This window comes from Sparus aurata, chromosome 4 (assembly GCF_900880675.1).
Source record: "Sparus aurata chromosome 4, fSpaAur1.1, whole genome shotgun sequence".
In the NCBI taxonomy this organism is placed as follows: domain Eukaryota; kingdom Metazoa; phylum Chordata; class Actinopteri; order Spariformes; family Sparidae; genus Sparus; species Sparus aurata.
In genome coordinates, this window is record NC_044190.1 from 28,799,256 (window position 1) to 28,819,227 (window position 19,972).

Consider the following 19,972-nt stretch of genomic DNA (forward strand, 5'->3'; position numbering starts at 1 on the left):
GAACTCAAACACTTTTATGTGAGGGATGTTGTCTCAAAGCACTGTCGGTCGCCACTTTGTAAAATGAAGCCTGCAGCCATCCGTGTTAATACTGATGTGACATCTTGCTTGTGAATGGGGATAATTATGTTTCCTCCAGCTGAGCTGAGGCATTTCTGCATTTCTTCCAAACACCTCATTGATCTGGAGAAAAGCTGCTTTCTTCCAAATGTCGTATTTATTTTTTTCTCCATCCCCTACTCAAGAGCTTTACTGAGACTCCATGAGCCCTTTAAACGACTGAAATATGAATACGTTACATGGATGTCTGATAGAATGGCAGGTCAGCGGGGTTGAAGAAGGTATTAAAGCTACTAAAAGAGATGATATCACTTCAGCTCTGCTCTGACCTTATATCAAGATTGGCTTTTATTCCTTTTCAGTTATTCTTTATGTCACTGTCCTCTCATTCATTTGAATTTACTTGCTTTCATTCCTTCCGCTTCCGTCTCCTTGTTAAAAGCCTTGGAATGTTTCATCACGAATCCTCCAGCGAGCCCGCCTGTAACCTCGTTTTGTAAGGCGCTGTATAAATAAAGCTTCAGCTGTTACAAGTCATCATTCTGCCCCGGTGTTTCCAACCAGTCACGCGCTCGTAGATTTCTCCCTTCACTGCTCTGGCATGCTCCTTTTTCTATGAGTCACTGATGGAATCTCTTTACTTGCGTGTATTGCGTGTTTTCAGTTTTTTCTCTGCGATCTGATTTGATGGTCCCAAACGGCTCCGGCTAACCTGTGTAACCATGGGAACACACTGGTAAAGTCGACAGTCGAGACAAGAAAACCAACTTTCACCCACAAATCCAAAATTCTACAAAAAAAAAAGAAAAAAAAGGAGAAATTAAAAAAAAAAAAAAGTCTGATCATGGTGCGCAACTTTTTTACTTTTACTCCCTTCATTTTCACACAATATCTGTACTTTCTAATCCTCACCGTTTCCAAGACAGGCTTGTCACTTTAGCTCCAACGCATTTGAGGGGAATCTTCAATCATTTGTATTTTGGATCATTGCATGCTGCCTTCCCAAAATCTTGAGACTGATTTCAGCTTCTTGGTGCACATTGTCCATGGCTGATGTAGCCAAGACAGAAACAGACAGTGAGGGAGAATGACGGGAAGAAAAAAAAGTGTTAGTGTCTCATACCTGCAGTTAGCGTTTCACTATGAGTATGTTACAGATCGTTTTACTTGAGTGAAGAAGCTGAATCAGTCTCTTTTTCTATCTTTACTTCTACTTGTGCATAGTATGTGTGAACTTCTGCCACCTCTGCTATTCCACAAAATTGTAATATGTGAGTTAATCCACACCAACCCCCCCAAAGTTATTGTCAGGTCCGTCACATTGTTTGCTCTCAGTAACTGAAAGACTCTGTTACTATGCAATAGATTATCAGTATTTAATGTCAGGATTAAGGTGCTCCTCACTGTTTAATGAACCTGTATATCCTGTCTCACGGCCGGGGTCATTTGTGAACAGGCCAGCAGTCTGTTGGAGGGTTAGACCAACAACAACATAAACTCACCTGACCAGTATATATTTAGACTGTGCGGGGAAAACTGGGACACCTGGAGGAAAAGGGAAAGAAATCATGCACACCCAGGAACGAGACACCAGGCTGACTCATTCAACCCAAACAGAATCATACTCAGGACTAGTTCATCAAACAGAAACATTGGTACAGCAGAGAAGTTATTGTATCAAAAACTTTATTCTCAAATAATGTTCTCAAAATAGCTGATAGATAAACTGTGAGTCTCTTTAACAGCAGGTTGTGAGGCTGCATTTACATACAGTAGCCTATCTGTTGTTCACTATTCATAAACACTTGATGTGGTTTATCTCGAACGATCTCCTGGGCAGACCGCAAAGTGTCACTTACCATCCTTTAATTCAAAAGTCTTGTATCACCAGTCAATATAGGAGCCTCCGAAAACTTAGCCGATTTGGTAATGCTGCTGCTAGAGCCTAAATTTACCACGATTTCATTTTTCCACTCAAAACCCTTGATGTCTGAGCCAGGAGGGACAGACTCCTCCTGGCTCAGACAGACATGAGGTCAGATTTTGGGCCATAAAGGGGTCAAGTCATCCAAAATCTTTTGTGCCTGTGGAAGTCGTCCCTCTCCCAGATATAGACATTAGGATCAGCCACACAAGGGCTGCTGTTACACAAGAAACACCATCTTTTAAAGGAAGTGTCATTTTCAACCCCATCCACGATCACTGTTGATGACATTACGACACTAAACATCTGGTGTTTGTTATGTTCCATGTATGCGTGTAACTTGAAGTCATTTTTTTTAAAAAGGAATGTAAGCAAGATATTTTAATGTGAGAAATTGTCAGTGCTCAGGCATCTCTCAGGGCACAGCTGCCGAGTAAGAAGCCGCCTTAAATTGACGCAACGTTACATAATGGACTATATTTTTTGCTAGATGCTCACTTGAAAAAATGGTGAAGTTCAGAAGACACACATTCTGTAGAGGGGTTGAAACTGTCACGTCGTTTTATAAGAGTCAACGTGTTTTAGATTGTGAATAGCAAATGTTTTCACAGGTGTGACCCCAGAGATAAGTGTCTCTGCGGCACGGAGAGAATTAACTCTGGGTTCCCTGCAAGGTTTCCTGTTCCTGTATAAAAGCAGCCGGAATGGACAAAAGAGATTATATGACATTTTTGATATTTGATACTCAGTTTGAACCATAGATTTTTACATGGCGTGTAACAGTAAAAACATTGACTTTAATGAACAAGATTTCGTTGTACCTACATCATTAATCATAAAAAGTACAGCATGTTTAATAATTTGTTTTGTTTTTTTACAAATTCTCCATAAAAAATAGATTTCTGTACAAAATTTTTTTTTTTTTTTCTTTTGCACCTACTTCAAGTTCAGCAGCACATGATGATGATGATGATGATGGCGAGAGGTGACGGTGGCGAGAATGGCGGCGACTGTGATGCTTAAAAACACGAAAACATTAATGACGACTGTGGCATGTCTCTGTGCCATTTGGAACAAAAATAAAATGATATCTTCAGTTCACATTTATAAGCAATATGTGTTGCTGAGAACGTGTCACCGTAACGTGTGAAGATAGCGCTAATATGTGTGGTGTCCCAATCTACAAGCTGCCATGTGCCGAAATGACAATTATTCATCGTTTGCACTGATCGGTGAAGCGGGGCTGCAGTCAGCTCACGCTCAGCTCAGACACACAAGGTTGTAGATTTTTCTAATAAGCTGTACTGCTGAACGAATGACATGAGAAGTTTGTCCTATCCAAACTATGGAGAAGAAGGCGAAACAAAGCCCCTGAATACAGAATGTCTAAATTCGATTACCCTACAAACTGAAACCCGAAGCAGCCCAGAGATACTGGATGTGTGTAAGCCACACACACACACACACACACACACACACACACACACACACAAAGGTCAGATTTCCATCTGGCCGTACCGATCAAGCAGATAAATATCTGTCTATAGGTCCGTATGGCTGCTGAGCCACATATGAACACATGTCTGATGCAGTTTCTCTCCAAACACAACTGCAACTGGATTCCTACAGTATTCCTGCAGGAGGAGTTTACTGACACAGTCCTGCAGTCCTCCAGTCCTCCCTGGTATATCTGCACCAGTGTTTCGACCCCATCTTGATGTAATTTAGATGCATCTCATTTCTGCATTAAATCTTTTCTGTATTTAAGAGTCCACAGAGGGGAAACTACATTGTGTGGAGAGGCAATGTGTGACATTTACAACTTTAGCTGGTATTTTTTTCAAGCTTGCGGCAATCTGGGCCCCTTTGTCTCAATGAGGACTGCTGACAATACCACTTTAGAGAAAGTGAGGGACGAATGTGGAAACTTCTCCTCAAACTGTGCAAACTCTCAGAAGCTGAAACAACCTTGGCATTTTAAAATTTAGAGGGTAGTTTTATAATTTTTTTTTTCAACCTGTAGCCAGCTGTCGCACTTTAAAAACAGCGGGGACTGCTGACGACGCCAAATGAAGGACAAATGTGGAAACTTCGAGACAAATTATTTTTCAGAAAGCAGTGAGTGAAGAGAGAATCATCAAACTTTTCGAGATGTGTCAGAGAATGTGTCATTATAAGAGGGAAAAAGTGCATCTCGCTTTCAAATGTTGACTCAGAAGAGACTTGTGCTGCTATAAATCACTGTTTCACTCTGTATGAGCATACACAGTGCAGCCTCCCTGTTGTCGTTCCGCCATTTTTTCCCAACAGATATAAACAAAAGAGATATTCCAAACAAGATGATGTCATCACACCATGACGGGTCCTTTGTTATAAAAGTTGCAACACTGAAGAAGCCGAAAGTGATTGGACATGATTGGACATGATCTTACACTGACCAGCAGTTCACTGTAAGATCATGTCCAATCATGTCTGATTAAATGATCTTAATCAGGGTCACACTGTTAGACCTTCTATTTTTCAGTATTTGTATGTTGGAGGAAATACAGGAGATTGAATAGAGGAGTGACGTTCTAGCACATTAAGTCATTTGCATGCCTTTCAATTAAATGAATATTCCCATCATTAGTTCAACAGCAGCAGTTTTTGAGTATAAACCGGTCACACTGAGGATCTACTTTTCTGACCTTGAAGACTTTTCTGTTGAAACAGATTTTTTTTAATGGATTGAATACAAAATGTAATATTTAAGCTGTTTAACTGCAATCTAGTGTATTAGCTTTCAGACTTTTTTTCACAGCCCTAAACTGAAACACAAACTAGCCTCCTGTCTAATAAGATTTTGTTATTACGTTTATTAAACACATTATCAAGATTGCTTGATTGCAAGATTATCAAACGATCTAGGGCTGTGTTGACTCTGACTTTGTCTGCACCTCCACCTTGATTCACCATATCTGAGTCAAGCACTCTGCACTTCCTTAGATTTCTGCAGGTATACAAGAGCTGAAATCCAGCCACCGCAGCACCACTCTGATCTTTACATGCTCGAGCAAACAGGGAAATCCGAGAATGCAGAACTTCTTGTTTGGGCGCACGAGAAGATCAGATCTGTGCCATTAATTGTTAAAAATGAGACCTTTTGTTACGCCTGTGGAAACCTTTGCAGCCTCTAATTTTCAGGTGCTATGATGCTCTCTTGACTCCATAGGAAGTCTCAGCTGAATTAATTAAATCAATTAAAACTGAGTCACTGGGTGCACTCCAGCAATAAAAGGAGAGGAGGCTCACTATCTCGTGAGCAGATGCTCGGCTGTTGTTTACAGATGTCTAGTTCATTTCTGTGAAGAGATTTTAAATATGTCATCTATTTTGACGTACTCTGTAACTACTGCCTGTATTATAGCCTGTACACACATCTGCATATCTTTATTGTGTATGTGTTTCTGGCTGAGTGTCCATGACCCTGACACTGTGAGGCTGTGAATGACAGGCTAACAATGGATATGATAATAGCAGCAAAATCCCGTATTCATGCTTCCGAACATAATCACTACTGTTTCAGGACATCTCATTTGCGACATTCAGGTTTTGGAGTAGACTTATTTTCAATTAAGTGAGCTGAAACTGTAAATAGAAGCCACAGTTTTCTCGTTAATTCACTCTCACTTACTTCACAATAGGTAGATGTGACAATCTTCCCATGCCAAATGTTTCTTTCTCTCTTTCAGTGTTTATGTTCTGGGGTACATCCACTGTGAATGAAGTGAATCGAGTCTCCAGCTGGAATATAGCACGTGTCATATAATGTGTTTCATGGAATAAATCAATTACATTTTCATTATCCGACACCCACCATTTGATATCATATGTGTAAAAGAATGGATTTGTGATGTATTGTTTGTGGGTATGACAGATTGATGGACTGAGACTGGATCTTTGAAAACATGAGGAACATAAAGGACAATTCATTTGGACAATAAAATCCATGCAGGTTAAAGCAAATGCCTGAAGTGTAAACCTAATGCTAGAATGTGTGTGCGTGGAGCGTGAATAAACAAACAAGAAACAGGCCTGAAGACACACACTGAAAGCAGTTACATCTGTGAACTAAACCGAGTGCAGCATCTTTCGAAAAATAAAAATATTTTTGAGAGGACACTGCGAGAAATAACAAGCTTGGCAAGTGATTCGAAACAGGTACATTTTTCTTGGATCCGGCAGACTCATGGGTGTTAGCGCATTTTGACTTCAATCACCAGGAAATAAGCTGAATGCAAGGTCACACTCGCTAAGCTTGTGTATTTGTTGCAGTGAGGTTCCAGCATTTATAAGCAGGATGTAACTTACTCTCTGCACACGAGGTATTTCTCAAACAATGGAGGGGCTCCATGGGGCGATAACTGTTGACAACAGTAATTGTGCATGTTGTCTTCATACTGTATCAGTTTGTCCTCTGCCCTAAATGACCGATTCTCCAACAGATCACATGTATGCTGTGAGCTCTTTAAACGAGGTGTGTTGAAACAGAGTCATGTGCATCAGATGGGTTGAGAGATGATGCGTGATAATGCGAGCAGTCGTGGAAACACAACACATCTTTTTAAAGAGAGTCGGAGAATCTGTCACATGTTGTTTCTGAAAGCTTACACTGTCTGCTATTGCACGTGACCAAGAAAGAAAAATGAGCCCATACTGAAATACTGTAAAATATTTGTGTACTATTTAGTACACGTTTAAAAGAACTGTACAGTATCTCAGAAAATTATTTCGGAGTTTAATGGCTGAAAATAAAACCAGCAGCATGGCACCAGTGTTTTAGATGGACCACACTACATTTTATGGATGTGAGCCTTTCTGTATATAATTTACAGTAATGGCAGTAGTCAGTATGAGCTTTCAGAAACAGCCACTGCTCCAACAATGGCAACAAAGTGGTGTCATTATGCGACACTAGAAGCTTGGAGGTCCACAGGTAAACTGATCCCAACTATCTGGTTGGCTCGTATGTAGTCATGGCAACAGAAGAAACAACGGTATAGCATGTGGTCACACCTTCTGCTAACAGGGAGCGTGAAATATAAATGTGTATATACAAACACTCTGTAACCCTGTATTTATTTAGTCATTTTGTTGTCTTTTTAAAGATAGAAGTTTTTGAATAAAATTCTCTTTTTTGTATGACTCATTTTTCAAACCCACTTCAGACCCAAAAATTATTCATTTTTTCATAACCCAGTCAGAAAAACACACTAGTGCAAAATTTGTGCGGTTTAAGAGTTTATATAAAGTTTATATTTTGGGGTCCCAGCAGCAGTGGTTTGGGAAGTCCCATGGGGCCACTGGGTTTTTTTTTGAACATGGATTCTGTTCATCAATATCTTCACTGAAGAAAAATGCCAGTAGAGACAATCAGAGACAACTATATGCCTCTGTTTCCATAGCAACCTGTCCTTGTCTTTCTTTTCCAGCACGACTGACAGAGGTGTCTTTCCCTCCATTTGTCTGTGTCCGTCTGTCTATTATCTGTCTGTTAATCTGTTTGTAGATCTACTTCCGATTGTGTGGCTGGAGAGTATGCTGTAGTAAAAAAGGAAAAAAAAAAAGAAAAAGAAAAGAAATCAGTCATAACTTGACTGATAATCCCAACCGCAGCTTTGAGAAGACAAATCACTTCCTGGATTTGGCCACAGCTGATTGCAGCAGTCGATGATCTTGACAGCTTATTGCCTCCAGGCTTCCACTTGTTCAGCCACCATGCACAGATTCCTGGCTAGTCCAAGAACAAGAATCAGTTGTCTGACTCTTTGATTGTATCAGACAGGCCTCTGGAAAACCAGTCCATTGTGTACACCAGCCCGGCAACTCAATTGGTTTTCTGGTTCAGCATAGTCTGCTGAGTGCTAGTGTGGAATATTGTATATAGCACTGATTTTAAGTGTGAAGTAACTCTATAGAATATTTGAAATGATCCAAAACTTGTCTAGAACTACTTCAAATGTTCTTCTACTGGCCAGGGGAAAATATCATTTGCAAACTCTTGATTTGGCATGTTTTAGCCTAATCATTTGCCAAATACTGTAAGTAGACATTGTCATAAAAGGCAATACAGTAAGTGGCAAGGACAATCACAGGAACATATCTGGAAATCCAACAACTCAACTCATCTGACTCTGTGATTTTTCTGCTCTACTAAACCGTCTTCATTCTTCAAGTAGGCTAAAACATATTAAACTTATCTGCAACTGTTATTTGACCCTGACTTGGATAATTTTCTTTAAAGGAATTGGTCCGGTTGAAACTGTCACTGCATTTGGTTGACATCTTTACACCAGTCTGTACAGTCAGACTGTGTAAGCTGTCAGAGAGTTCAGTCCTGTCAAGTCCAGCGTGATGGAAATCCAGTGGGAGGTTTTTGGTCCAGCACTGATGATGGTTCTTCGTGTTGACATGTCTGAACCATCCAATCAGTATTTGATATCTTGAGGGGGTTCGAGGGTGGAATAGTCTATGTGCTTCCCCTGAGGGTAAAACCTAGCATCGGTCGAACCCATGTCTGGCCTGCAGCAGGGGAGTTAGTTAGCCTATACCACTGTGCAAATTTGGCGTGGGGTATGGGGTTAGGCTGGGCAAACCACTACTGGAGGGTTTTTAAAGGGGCCATGTGACTTTGGCCCTTTTCATAAGGAGGTGGGATCGAATTTTGCAGAAGTTGAACTGACAGCATGGTTTGGAAGAAGTTCAATTAGTTGTACCATCGTTCTGTGTTTTTCGAGCCACATTGTCGTAGAAGAATTCTGGTCTCAGCATTGATCTCCTGAACAACAACATGTCGTCATTGTCTACTCCCTTGTTCACTGGTTCCAACTTTGCTCTTTCAGACTACCAGAAGAGGTGATGACCATGGTCACGTAGGAGGTGGAGCAGAGCTGCATTACTGTGAATATTATGCTGATGGAGGACCAGCATATTACAACACAGGCTGCTCACAGTGACGAGTCCAGATCTTAAGCTTGTTCTTTCTTCTCTGTTTGGTGAAGCCACACCGCAGACTGCGACAGGGAGGTTGGACTGAACCACTGTGTAGGTTGTGGCAAGTTTGTTGGACTATACCACAGTGCAGACTGTATTAAGTGTGGTATCGAATCGAACCGCTTTAGCCTCGGTAGGCTTCATGTTGGTGTCATACATTGGGTTTTCAAATGACGCCTGGCCATTGGAGCTCTCATGGCCGACATAGCCATTGAACTGGACCTTGGGACGTGTCCTGAAAAAAACAAGAAGGAATGATAATGTTCATGGCAGATATTTGGTTTCACAAAGATATCATTGTAAAACTAAAAGGAAATCACATTACAACCAAATGAGCGCAGGCTTTTTAAACACCAAATGACAATAACCACAGACTTAAAGACAGTTTAGGAAAACAAGATTAAGTTGCTCAAATTTGTCACCAAGGACACACAATGATATGATACCGTTCATCCGCCATCTTACAGTGACACAAACTACAGCAAGTAGGTGATTTGTTGTATTCTTTAACATGGAGGATGAGCCTAACCCTAAACAAAAAAACTAAATCTGTAGTCATGTCTTCCCTAAAATATCTTGTGTCAGAGGTGGTTTGGTCTGGGGGTATATTTTTAGCAGCACAGACGCAAATAAACGCTGAATAATCATAGAAATATTATAGGAATACTAAACGCGTCAGTGTGTCTCTGTGATCCTCTCGCTCCTCCATCTACTATGTGTTGCTACCTGTCACTTTGATCATGAAGGTGACACTACTCTATGGGAGAAAAAAGGTGCAATTACAAATCCATCTACTACTTCACCACTATGCACTACGAACAGGGTCATGGATTTTAACTTCTATCTCACACCAACCTCAGTAAGATTGGAGATCAAATGAGTCAGGCAGACTGAATTAACATATCAGCTAAATAACCCCTCTGCACTCACTCTGCTACTAGGGGATGGAGTGGGAGGATGGTAGGTTAACAAGGGGGATATATTTTGGTCATTTTGATATCACTCCTTATCCACCAAAAAATTGACTACTGATGATAGCATGTGCTAAATCCACTCATAATTTATCTTTATATGCAAAATTGGTACTGCTGAGCCAAGTAAGAAACAACACAGGTCTGCACCATTATATAGTGTTTAGCTCAGTTGCTTGATCTTCTGGGACAACAACTGTCAGATGTAATGTTAATGAGCCCAAGTTACAGATCCAGATACATTTATATGTTTTTCTATTAAGTTGGTGAATGAAACCAGAGCCAAAGGGAATATTCAATTCAAAATTGTCCGGCCAGAAAAATGTGTTTTCTTTGCCGCTGTTTTGCCCACAAGTGTTTAAAATTCCCCTTACGAAGCTTTAAGTTAACGGTTTTCAGCTGACTGCAGGATGACTAAACTTATTTGAGTCGAAGTGAAAAGTTGACATTTTTATATTTCGGTAAAAAGTTAAATTTTTTTTTTTTTTTTTTTAAAACAGGCCAGGCATACACCTGCTTGTAATTCATGTTGCATGTCCTATTAAAGATTACCAATTTGAAAAGCACAGATGTTCAGGGAAATTAAGAATGCAGAAGTTCAACAATTAGTAACCATCAGAATGTCCTCGTTCTACACTTCAATTTTGAAAGTTGACTTTACTTTTATAAAGTCAGGAACTGATTAGATTAGAAGAATGGAAGACCATTTAATTGAAGTTGTTCATGCAAAAACTTCAAATTAATAGTAATCGGTTTCCTCATTATTTTTAAGTTAAATAACTTACTCTATATCATTTTGTCTTATTTAATTATACAACCAATTCAAACAAATGTCTAGTCAAAAAAGTAAAATTAAATAAAGACTTCCCTATCCCTTCAGCTGTCTTGTTAGACATGCTCCTCGGCAGATTTACCCCTGAGATTAAAGGCCAAAACTTAGTAAGAGCGTGTTTCTAGTAAAAAATCTACAAATTGCAGGGAAAATTATGGCAAGAGTAAGAACATGAACCGTAACAACTGCCTGCTTCACTGGTTTAGCTGCCTAGTGCCCATCTGCTGCATGTTAGTGTGTCTGCATACGCACTACCTGCCATCATCCTGCAAATGCTACCCAACGGTTTCATTGCAAAAGAATATATTATTACTCCATTTGCCTGTAAGAGGATTTTAAGAAATATACTGCAGGGGTTCAAACAGACACACGGTGAAATATAACTCCCCCCTCCTAATTCATCTGTTTGTCACAGATTACATTTTTGGATAATCAGGTCCTATAATCCAGTTAGATATAATCACTTACTCCCAAACCCTGTGGAACTATTAGCAGGGAGGAGTGCTGCTGCTGAAACGCTGTTTGACTCTGACCTCATTAAGAGTGTGTGTACGTGTGTGTGTGTGCACACACTGGTAGAAATCCAACCCTGGGGAGTCACTAAGCCTACCCTACATGCTCAACCCATTACTTTACAAAACTGCACACACACCGACACACACCGCAGACCTCCCTGCGTGGCACTAGTTCAAATCGCTGCAGTAGTTTCTCTCGTTGTGGCTGTAGGTGCAATAGTTTAATTTTATTGGTAGGATGAATAACAGCACACATAATTGCTTTGACAGTATAACGCATATTGTGCAGACATGCTGGCCAAAGCAGGAGAAACTGCAGTGTATATATACACACAGAGACACACACACACACACTAACACAAACACTTTGCTTTAAGACATTCATTTTAGGAATTACATTGTTATGTGAAATCATTTCTATTTCGGTTGGCTTGCCATTATGTAAGCAAAGTTAACATGACCATGCATCTACTGTTAAATCAAGATGAAAGTCATGACAGTTAAAGGTAACAGTAGAAACATTTGTTAAATAAAAACAGCAGAAATAAATATACAAACAACTACTTTCAATTTGACCAGTTAAAAGTCTAATATTCTGTATTCGTTCTTGATGACATCATGCTGACAGAGAGATGACAATGAGATCAAAGACAGAATAAAATGCCCTCTGTCTCCTTTTAAATTACTGCTGTTTGACACAGTAGGGCTGCACTACATTAAGAATATTACTTCCTGGGTATAAATGTCCCTCCAGTTACTTTTAGCGGATACAAGGAGCCTCCTTGTTCCATTTCCCTTTTGAAATTAATATTCACTTTGTTGTACACATTTTATTTTCACTTTCCAGAAATACAAAATAGTGTCAGGACAAGGTTCAGGAAATTAGAATTTCATATTTTGGTCAATCGTGCAGCCTTACTAAACAGCAAGAAGAAAAATCTAAAAACTAAAAGGAGGGGATGACAAGTTTGATGGAGGATGTGGCGGCGGGCGGAGGTCTGGTTGCTGTTCGAAACCAGATGAGTGTCAGTCTTACCTGCCGCCAGGCCCCCAGGTGTCTTTTGGTCTCTCATTGTCATCTGTGTCAGCAGACAATGTCCTGCATACAACCATCAGCTTTATTATACATCCACTAGCATTGCACACTGCACAAACTGGCAGGCAGGTAGTGTAACACAGTGAAAAGTCATGTAATAGTAGTGTTACTAAACTAACAAAATGTGTTTCTACCTGGACATAGTCTGAGATTCCTCCATAAATAACATCATAATACAAGACACCATGTTTCATTGCAGATTGAATACTGTAGCATACAGTCACCACCAATGACAAGCCAACAGGCTGACGTGTAATTAGGACTATAGTTAGATGAGTGCGATGACTTTATAAAACTCTGAGTGATGGAGAACAGAGGTCAGAACATCCCTGATGTGGAAGTCTTAAACAGGAGATATTAATGGTGACTTTTTACCCTCAACAAAGTTCTGGATTATCTGCCATCTTTAGTCTATTGTGAACTTTCTAGGAACAATAATTAAAAGCAAAGGTCAGTCAGATTTAACCTTAATGGTGCGCTTCGAGTTTTATAGCTATAATTATGTTTAAATATTTCTGTAAACCTGCCTGTTCTCCAAAAAAATTCTTATCTTGTCCACTCGATATATTCCAATATAATAATAGTCTTTTGTAGGAAACAAAGGGTATCAAACATTTCCTCTATTCAGTTTAAAAAAGAAGACTCACACAAATGATATTTAATAAAGAAAGAATATACAGTATATCTTTACTTTCTTTACTACATGGGCAAATTACTCATCTGCCTGCTCCAATTAGATAATACGTAGTTATTTTTCATCTCATTTGCATCCAAATTAAATTCCGTATACAGTTTCTAATGCCATTAAGGACGATTGGCATAAGTAGGATTATTGGGTGATGCTGAGGAACAATACCTACCTCAATGCTTCTTTGCACCTCATGTAAACACTGTAAATATCTTACTTAGTTAATTTAGTCTATTTATTCAATCTGACTTTTTTGTGGCTGTGTACTTAACTTGCTGACTTGTTTGTGTCTGTGTACAACTACTCCACATGCCCCTTCATTTGCACCTTCCTTAAATTAGAGCCTGTGTCTCGAAATACAGACAGTGTGATTTTGTGGAAGGAAACGGAGAAAATGATTACATTACTGTGCAAGACTATAATATTGTTTTTGTTGTCAGTGTAATGGATTCTTACAGTGAAGAAAAAAGGTTCAACCTGAAAAGAGTTTATTTATTAAAAGGTAATTTAAATTATTATTTTTTTTACATTTATCTTTTTGTTAGGTTGCTGTCTATTTTTCTTCCTTTGAAGGATAACCAAAAAGCCACACTAACCACTTTAAAATACTTCAAGTGCTGCAACCGATAGCAGAAAAATGTCAACGTCTCAAACATAAAAAATAAACACCACTGATATCTATAAAGCATCTCAGAATTACTCCTAGGAATTGTGTTGATCTTTAGTTCAAAGTGGTTTTCTGACACACTCAGTTAAAAGTAAACATTGTCTTTTATTTGACACTTAAAGGTCCAATTTAAGACATCATAACTATTAAGGACCACTGTTACAGATGCATACAGATGTCTAAATTTTAAGTACTTTAATCCTCATCTTTGAAAGCATTTATTATTTTTCAATTAACTCCTTAATCTTGAAAACCTACCAAGGTTAATACCAATACCATTTAACTCTGAAGATTGAAAGTAGGATAAAAATATGTGTCATTAAAAAATGTGTTTGGGCTTCTTTCAACCTGTCAGATTCCTGATAAATACAAATTAAAGTTTTGGTGACAGCCCCTCAATTGGAGATGTCCAATTTCCCAAAATACAGATAATAATGCAATGTGACCCAAAGACAAACATGTTTATTGGTTAGAGAATGGGTGTTTGAAATGCATGCAAGTAAATCACTAAATTACACTAACAAGGAAATAAGGGACTAAGTTTCATCTGCGTTAGAAGACAATTCGAGGTGAATATTTTCTTAGATTTATTCATCAGGTAAATCAGTAATAAAAATCAACTGATCGAGAAGCTGTCCATTACTTTTTGACTGAAGGCACTTAACATTACTTACATTGTTTTTTCAGAAATGTTAGCGAAAGCAGGCAAAGCAAGAAGACAAACATTGTTTTGTATTCTACTCGATTTACGCTGAGGATATACAGTAGCTTACCTGTGCTTGTAGAGGTAGAAGGCAAATCCAGACAGGATAAGGGCAAAGAAAGGGACTAAGATGGCTGCTGCCACAGAGCTGCTGTTTGTGTAGGGGTTGGACGGGTCCATTGCCATGGTTACAGGGCCTGGGGATACAGACACAGATAAATCCACACATGCATGAACACATTACAAGCAAACACCCTGTTGTGCAAGTGTAATGGATGGTTCTCGCATTATTAGTCTAAACACTTGAGCTTCCCTTTTCATGTTTACTCAGATCAAAATTAAATTTGTTTAACAGTAAAATAACAAAACTATTGGACTAAATATTTGAGTCTCTCCACTATGAGAATGACAATGTTTCCTAGAAAGATTGAGGCTGTGCAGGTTACTGTAGTTGTTACTGGTGCTGATAGTTACAGACCGACCTACCTAGCCTCGTCAGATGGAACTTGCCAAAGTCTTTACTGTGAATATGCCCTTGGTAGACAAAAGTCTTCTGGTCTGATTCTGCAGTGACCTGAAAAATAAAACATATGGTTCTATATGAGCCACAGACAGTGAGAGATGCTGGACTTTGCCTTTGATGGAGGTACAAAGGCTAGTTTGACAAAGGGGTAGTACGGATGATCCTCAACGTGTTTCTTATTTCACTGTGAGAATGGAGACACATTTTTAATCAAAGTGTCAAAAAATGGCTTAAGATTCGATCATAGGACGTATGTGACAGGTGTGGTGGTAGTGTGAAAAAATATTTTAAGAACAGACAGGTCATGTAATTACTTTCCTGTAAAAGTGGATGACAAATTCAAGCTCACACTATTCAGTTTATGGCTGTCATCCATGAGGATTTTAGCCACAATGAAGTCTTATATACTGAACTACACATCATATACTGTACTTCATACAAAATGTCATTTTCTGTTCTGTCATTGTGAGTGCCTTCATCAGCAGTATCCCTTCACATCCTGCACTCTGTCCTCGCTCCCTCCTTTTTTACCATCTCTCGTTTGGAGATTGAAGCAGCAATGTTTTACCATTGAATTGACAACTGAAATTTCATCTTATATCTGTAAAAAGATTGGTTTCCAGGAATCACAAGTTTTTAGCCTGACTCCTCTCCTCCTCCACTCTTTCCGTCATATGTGACATGATAAATTGGCTGCCTATGTGTCTTCTTCCCTCCCTCTCACATCCTGTTCCCCTCCGTCCCTGCCTGCTACTATCTTTTACAATCCCCCCGCTCCAATCCTCCATCCCACCCTATATCCTCAAACAGGATCGGATTTTGATTCCATTCCCCAGTTGTAGACATGATTTTCACAAGGCTCAGCTTCAATGTTCACATCGAACCAAGTTAAAAAGTCTAAATTGAACCACACAGAGCTGACTTTCTATATTTTTACACTCTGTATTTCTTCCTTTATACTCTTAGTATTCAATATTTATACTAAATATATGTAGATGATTGAATGCATTCATAGTCGACTTAAAGAAATTACAATTCTGCACATCAAGGAGTAATTCTGATAACACCGAACAAAGGTGTATATATATATATCAATGCAATAATTTAACAATAATTCATCAATATCTGAGCTCCAGATTTCGGGTTTTTAAACCTTTTACCTTTTGTCAGATTGTAGGCAGTAAGTGGTATACATACCATGGACACACCTTTTGTCATTCCATTGTTGTACAACCTGGTCATTGCTTGTAACTGTTTACTCCAGAGAGATAAAATGTACACTCCAGAGATTTAAAGACTCAGACATCTGGGACTTAGACATGGAATTTTTCCTAAATATTCTGTCCTTTTACATTTTTCTAAATCCTGTTTTTTTTTTTTGTTTAGAGATATCTTTTAATTGTGTTTCGATCAGTGATTGTCCCCAAAAATCCTGATTGGAGCACCGTTAGTTAAAGACAGTATACATCGTGGTTAGACTAAAAAAAGCAAAAAGTGACAGCACTTTCATTTCAACCATATTCAAACGTATAGATATGTGTCTGGACTTCAGGCTTATGATGACATTTTGGCAACTTTATCTAATGGTGGTAATTTTATGGAATAACTAATTCCTCACACCCTTGATGTGGAAACAAAAGCTTCTCGGCAAACCTGTTCCCTTCTCTGTTTGAAAAGATGCTAATTAGAGTTCATTGTTTTTCAAAATCTGTTTTGCATAATGTGACTGAGGATTTTACTGGAATTTTAATACACCTCCCTCTGAAAATCCCGTCCACCAGAGTGGAAGTGGGCTGAGTAATTTGGTGTGGACCATACAAATTATTTGTTTACAGAGTAAGGCAGGGCAATAATTCAATATCATTTGTAGATTCTTCTGATTTGTTCTCTCCCTGTTACTCATTTTAAAAAGCTTCATATAATAGTAAGTGTAAGTTTGGCTTACATATCCATCCATTGCCCAGTTGTCGTTTTTAAACTTGCTGAGGTAATGCTCTGTCGGCCCCTTCACCTGGTAGACCTTCAATAGCAGCTGGTTTTCCTCGGACTTGTAGGTACCTGTGTGAATAGATATATAGAGCGGTACAAAGAATGGGGTCAGTGCCTGAACCTGGTATAATTTGAATGATGTGTCTACATATTTCTCTTTTTGTTTTTTCCTTTCAAAAGGTTTCTCACGTAATGACTGACAAATAAAATAAATGTAACGAATGAACGATCAAATTGAAGTGCTGAAGCTGTCACAATCAAAAAAAACTGGCTGTTGTATGGAATCCTGTTCAGCAGCTTCAACAGCACACGTTCTTTAGGCATAACTTCGCTGTATCTCGGTGTACATTTGCGTTAACATTTGGACAAGGTTTTCTTTGTGTAAATTTGTGACTTTAATCTCAGGAATAAGTGCATCTTTTTCTCTTAAATTTAAGAGTTTCATCTCAGGTTTTGTTCTTGGAATATTACCCCTCTCCTGCAGCTCCATACATTGTTTGTTTACCTACAATGGCCTAAAACAGTGTCATACGTTTGTGTTGGTACTTGACATAAAAAAGACATTGAGGCCAAGCTTCCAAGGGAGTTGACAAACAGAAAGACAGACAGACAGACAGACAGAGTGGTAGGCAAACCGACAGGTTGATTGACAAATAGTGAAAAGCAGACATGTCATTTTGAATTTTCATACTACACTTCCTTCACCATGCAGCTGACACATTAGTGGGGAAAAAGTGACATTTACCCTTCAGCTACATGTCTCTTACTTGGTTAACTTTAGTGCCAACACAGAAACTGTTGCTGTTCAATATGACAAGTCAATTTGAAAGAAATATTGCACATTCAAAATGAAATCATTTTATTCATTGAGAACTCTTGTCTCTTTCAGCAGCCGAACATCCTTCATGATCAATCTGAACTATTGTTTGTGAAATGTCAAAACATGCACCATCAGTGTAAGTGGGGCACTATTTTGGAGGTTTTGACTCAGTACTGCAGCTTTACCCGTTTTGTGAACCTGCCAGTCATATAATAAACTCCATGTATCTACAGGATACGTTAATTAAAATATGCATCATGGCGGAGCACTGCTGTGGTAGGCTCTGTTACTCAGGTTTTAATTTGGCCCTTCAGACTACTGCGCTGACTGCAGATGCACTGATGTAGAGGGGCCCAGTCACATAACCTGCCAGGTGGATCATAATTCCAACCAGTGCACCTGTATGTTATATTATTTAACATATTAATGACCAGTTATCTACTCTGTATGCTCTACAGCTCTTGCAACTGCCTCGCAGACTGTGAATGTTTATAAAAATGTTAATGTACTTGCGTGCAATATAAGGAATCACACAATCTTTTGTCTAGATATCGGTGATGCCTCTCTAATGAGTGTGAATGAAAGCTTTTTTTTAACCTCATGTGTATTTACACCAACTGTACGGATTTCGTTTGTATTATTAACACTGCATTTTAAGTCTGAATTTTCAACTTCTGGGATGTGATTGCTCTTTTTACCTTAACAACTGTGCTATTACAATGCCTTATGTATTTTTGCTATCATTGTAGTACCATACTTAGAATGCATTTACCATTTCTGCTTATCTTCAGGGTCAGTGGGGCAAAGTATTTTCTATATCATGTACATTTTCAGCAAAGGAGGCTATGTTTTTGCCTGTGTTTGTTTGTTGGTTTATCAGATTACACGAGACTTACAAAACAGATTTCCACAAAACTTAGATGGAGAATGGTTCCCTGCCCACAATAGACCACATTAACGTTTAGTGAAAATCCAGTTGATGGGACAGTTCCACAAGTTTTTCCTCAGCTTTTTAACACTACCAGAGAGGGATGACTGATGATCTATATATATCTATGATTGAGTACAATTTGAAGCAGGTCAAAATCCAAATATGGAACTAGCTGTTTTTAAAATAAATGTAATTTGATATTGGATTAAGCTTGACATAGCTCTGCAAGGTGACTGTTTTGCCTTGGAGGATGTATGATATTCTAGCTGGTTGGAGTAAAGTGAATTTGAATGACTCTACATAAGAGCTGTGTTTTTTTACCTGAGAGTCTGATTGACACTCCACTGGTCTCCAGTAATGTGACGTTAACTCTACCACTGGTAGTGTTGAACCCGGTAACTGTAAATGTGGTGGCTTGTCTCTTTCCCAGATACTCGTAAAAACCACTCCACTCAGAGTTTGGAGAGAACACGTCCACTGGAACTGTAATGGAGACACAGGAACAAAAACAGGAAGAAACTTAAAGCTTGTCTGAAGTTATTTTAATGAACAAAAGAATTGAACTGGTGGCAGTGTTGCTGTTAACTATCACCACTGACTCAAAGCGTAAGCAGCGACATCAAGTGACTATCTTCAAAATGATACATTTCAGTGACCTCAAGTTTAAAAGTCTCGACAGGGTCAGCATTAGGATTCCCCTTTTGTGTTTGCCAAGAAACAGACACAACACACCTACCTCTGGTTCCTTCATAATTTACTACTCTAGTGGGTTGGTCTCTGCCTGTCTCAATCCCACACTTACAGCTATGACTTATTCAAAAACTCAGCAGCTTCAGGGTTATTGAAAAAAATCACACAACTTTGGTCTTTTTCTGTGGTGTTAGTCTCTCCTCACTGGATTTTCTAAATGCATGTATTGATTATAAAATCCTACTTTAAACTTACAAGGTATTACAAGGTACTGCAACTGAATCTTTTTCACTGATTTATTTACTGAGTCTCAGCTTTTGTCCTATAGACCTAAAACAAGAGAGAAGACATCCTCCCATAAGAGCCATTCCTTAAGATCTTTGTGACGATGATGTTTAATAAAAGTCAGTATAATCAAAAGCATTTTGAGGACAAACTGCCACTGAAATATGCAAGTGCACATATACATATATTATATATATGTATATGTATATATATGTGTGTGTGTGTGTTGTAGTTTATTCTGCAGAC

At 38.8% G+C, this 19,972-nt stretch overlaps 1 protein-coding gene across 3 annotated transcripts in view; it reads right to left on the bottom strand.

Annotated features, from left to right (window-relative positions):
* Nucleotides 1–1,729: 1,729 nt before the first annotated feature.
* LOC115580272 (CUB and sushi domain-containing protein 1-like) overlaps nt 1,730–19,972 on the bottom strand; it is a 419,751-nt gene continuing 401,508 nt past the window's right edge. The window contains exons 70-76 of one of the 3 annotated variants that reach the window (XR_003983835.1): nt 19,073–19,234; nt 16,957–17,069; nt 14,975–15,062; nt 14,559–14,685; nt 12,371–12,433; nt 2,091–9,251; nt 1,730–2,050 (exon numbers count right to left, since the gene is read on the bottom strand). Coding sequence is in view for 2 of the 3 variants with exons in the window: in XM_030414456.1 (XP_030270316.1) it covers nt 9,092–9,251; nt 12,371–12,433; nt 14,559–14,685; nt 14,975–15,062; nt 16,957–17,069; nt 19,073–19,234 (713 nt within the window). In the remaining variant the exon portion in view is untranslated. Of the gene's footprint in view, nt 9,252–12,370; nt 12,434–14,558; nt 14,686–14,974; nt 15,063–16,956; nt 17,070–19,072; nt 19,235–19,972 lie in introns of all 3 variants that reach the window. The other 2 variants (XM_030414456.1, XM_030414457.1) reach the window with 2 other exon arrangements.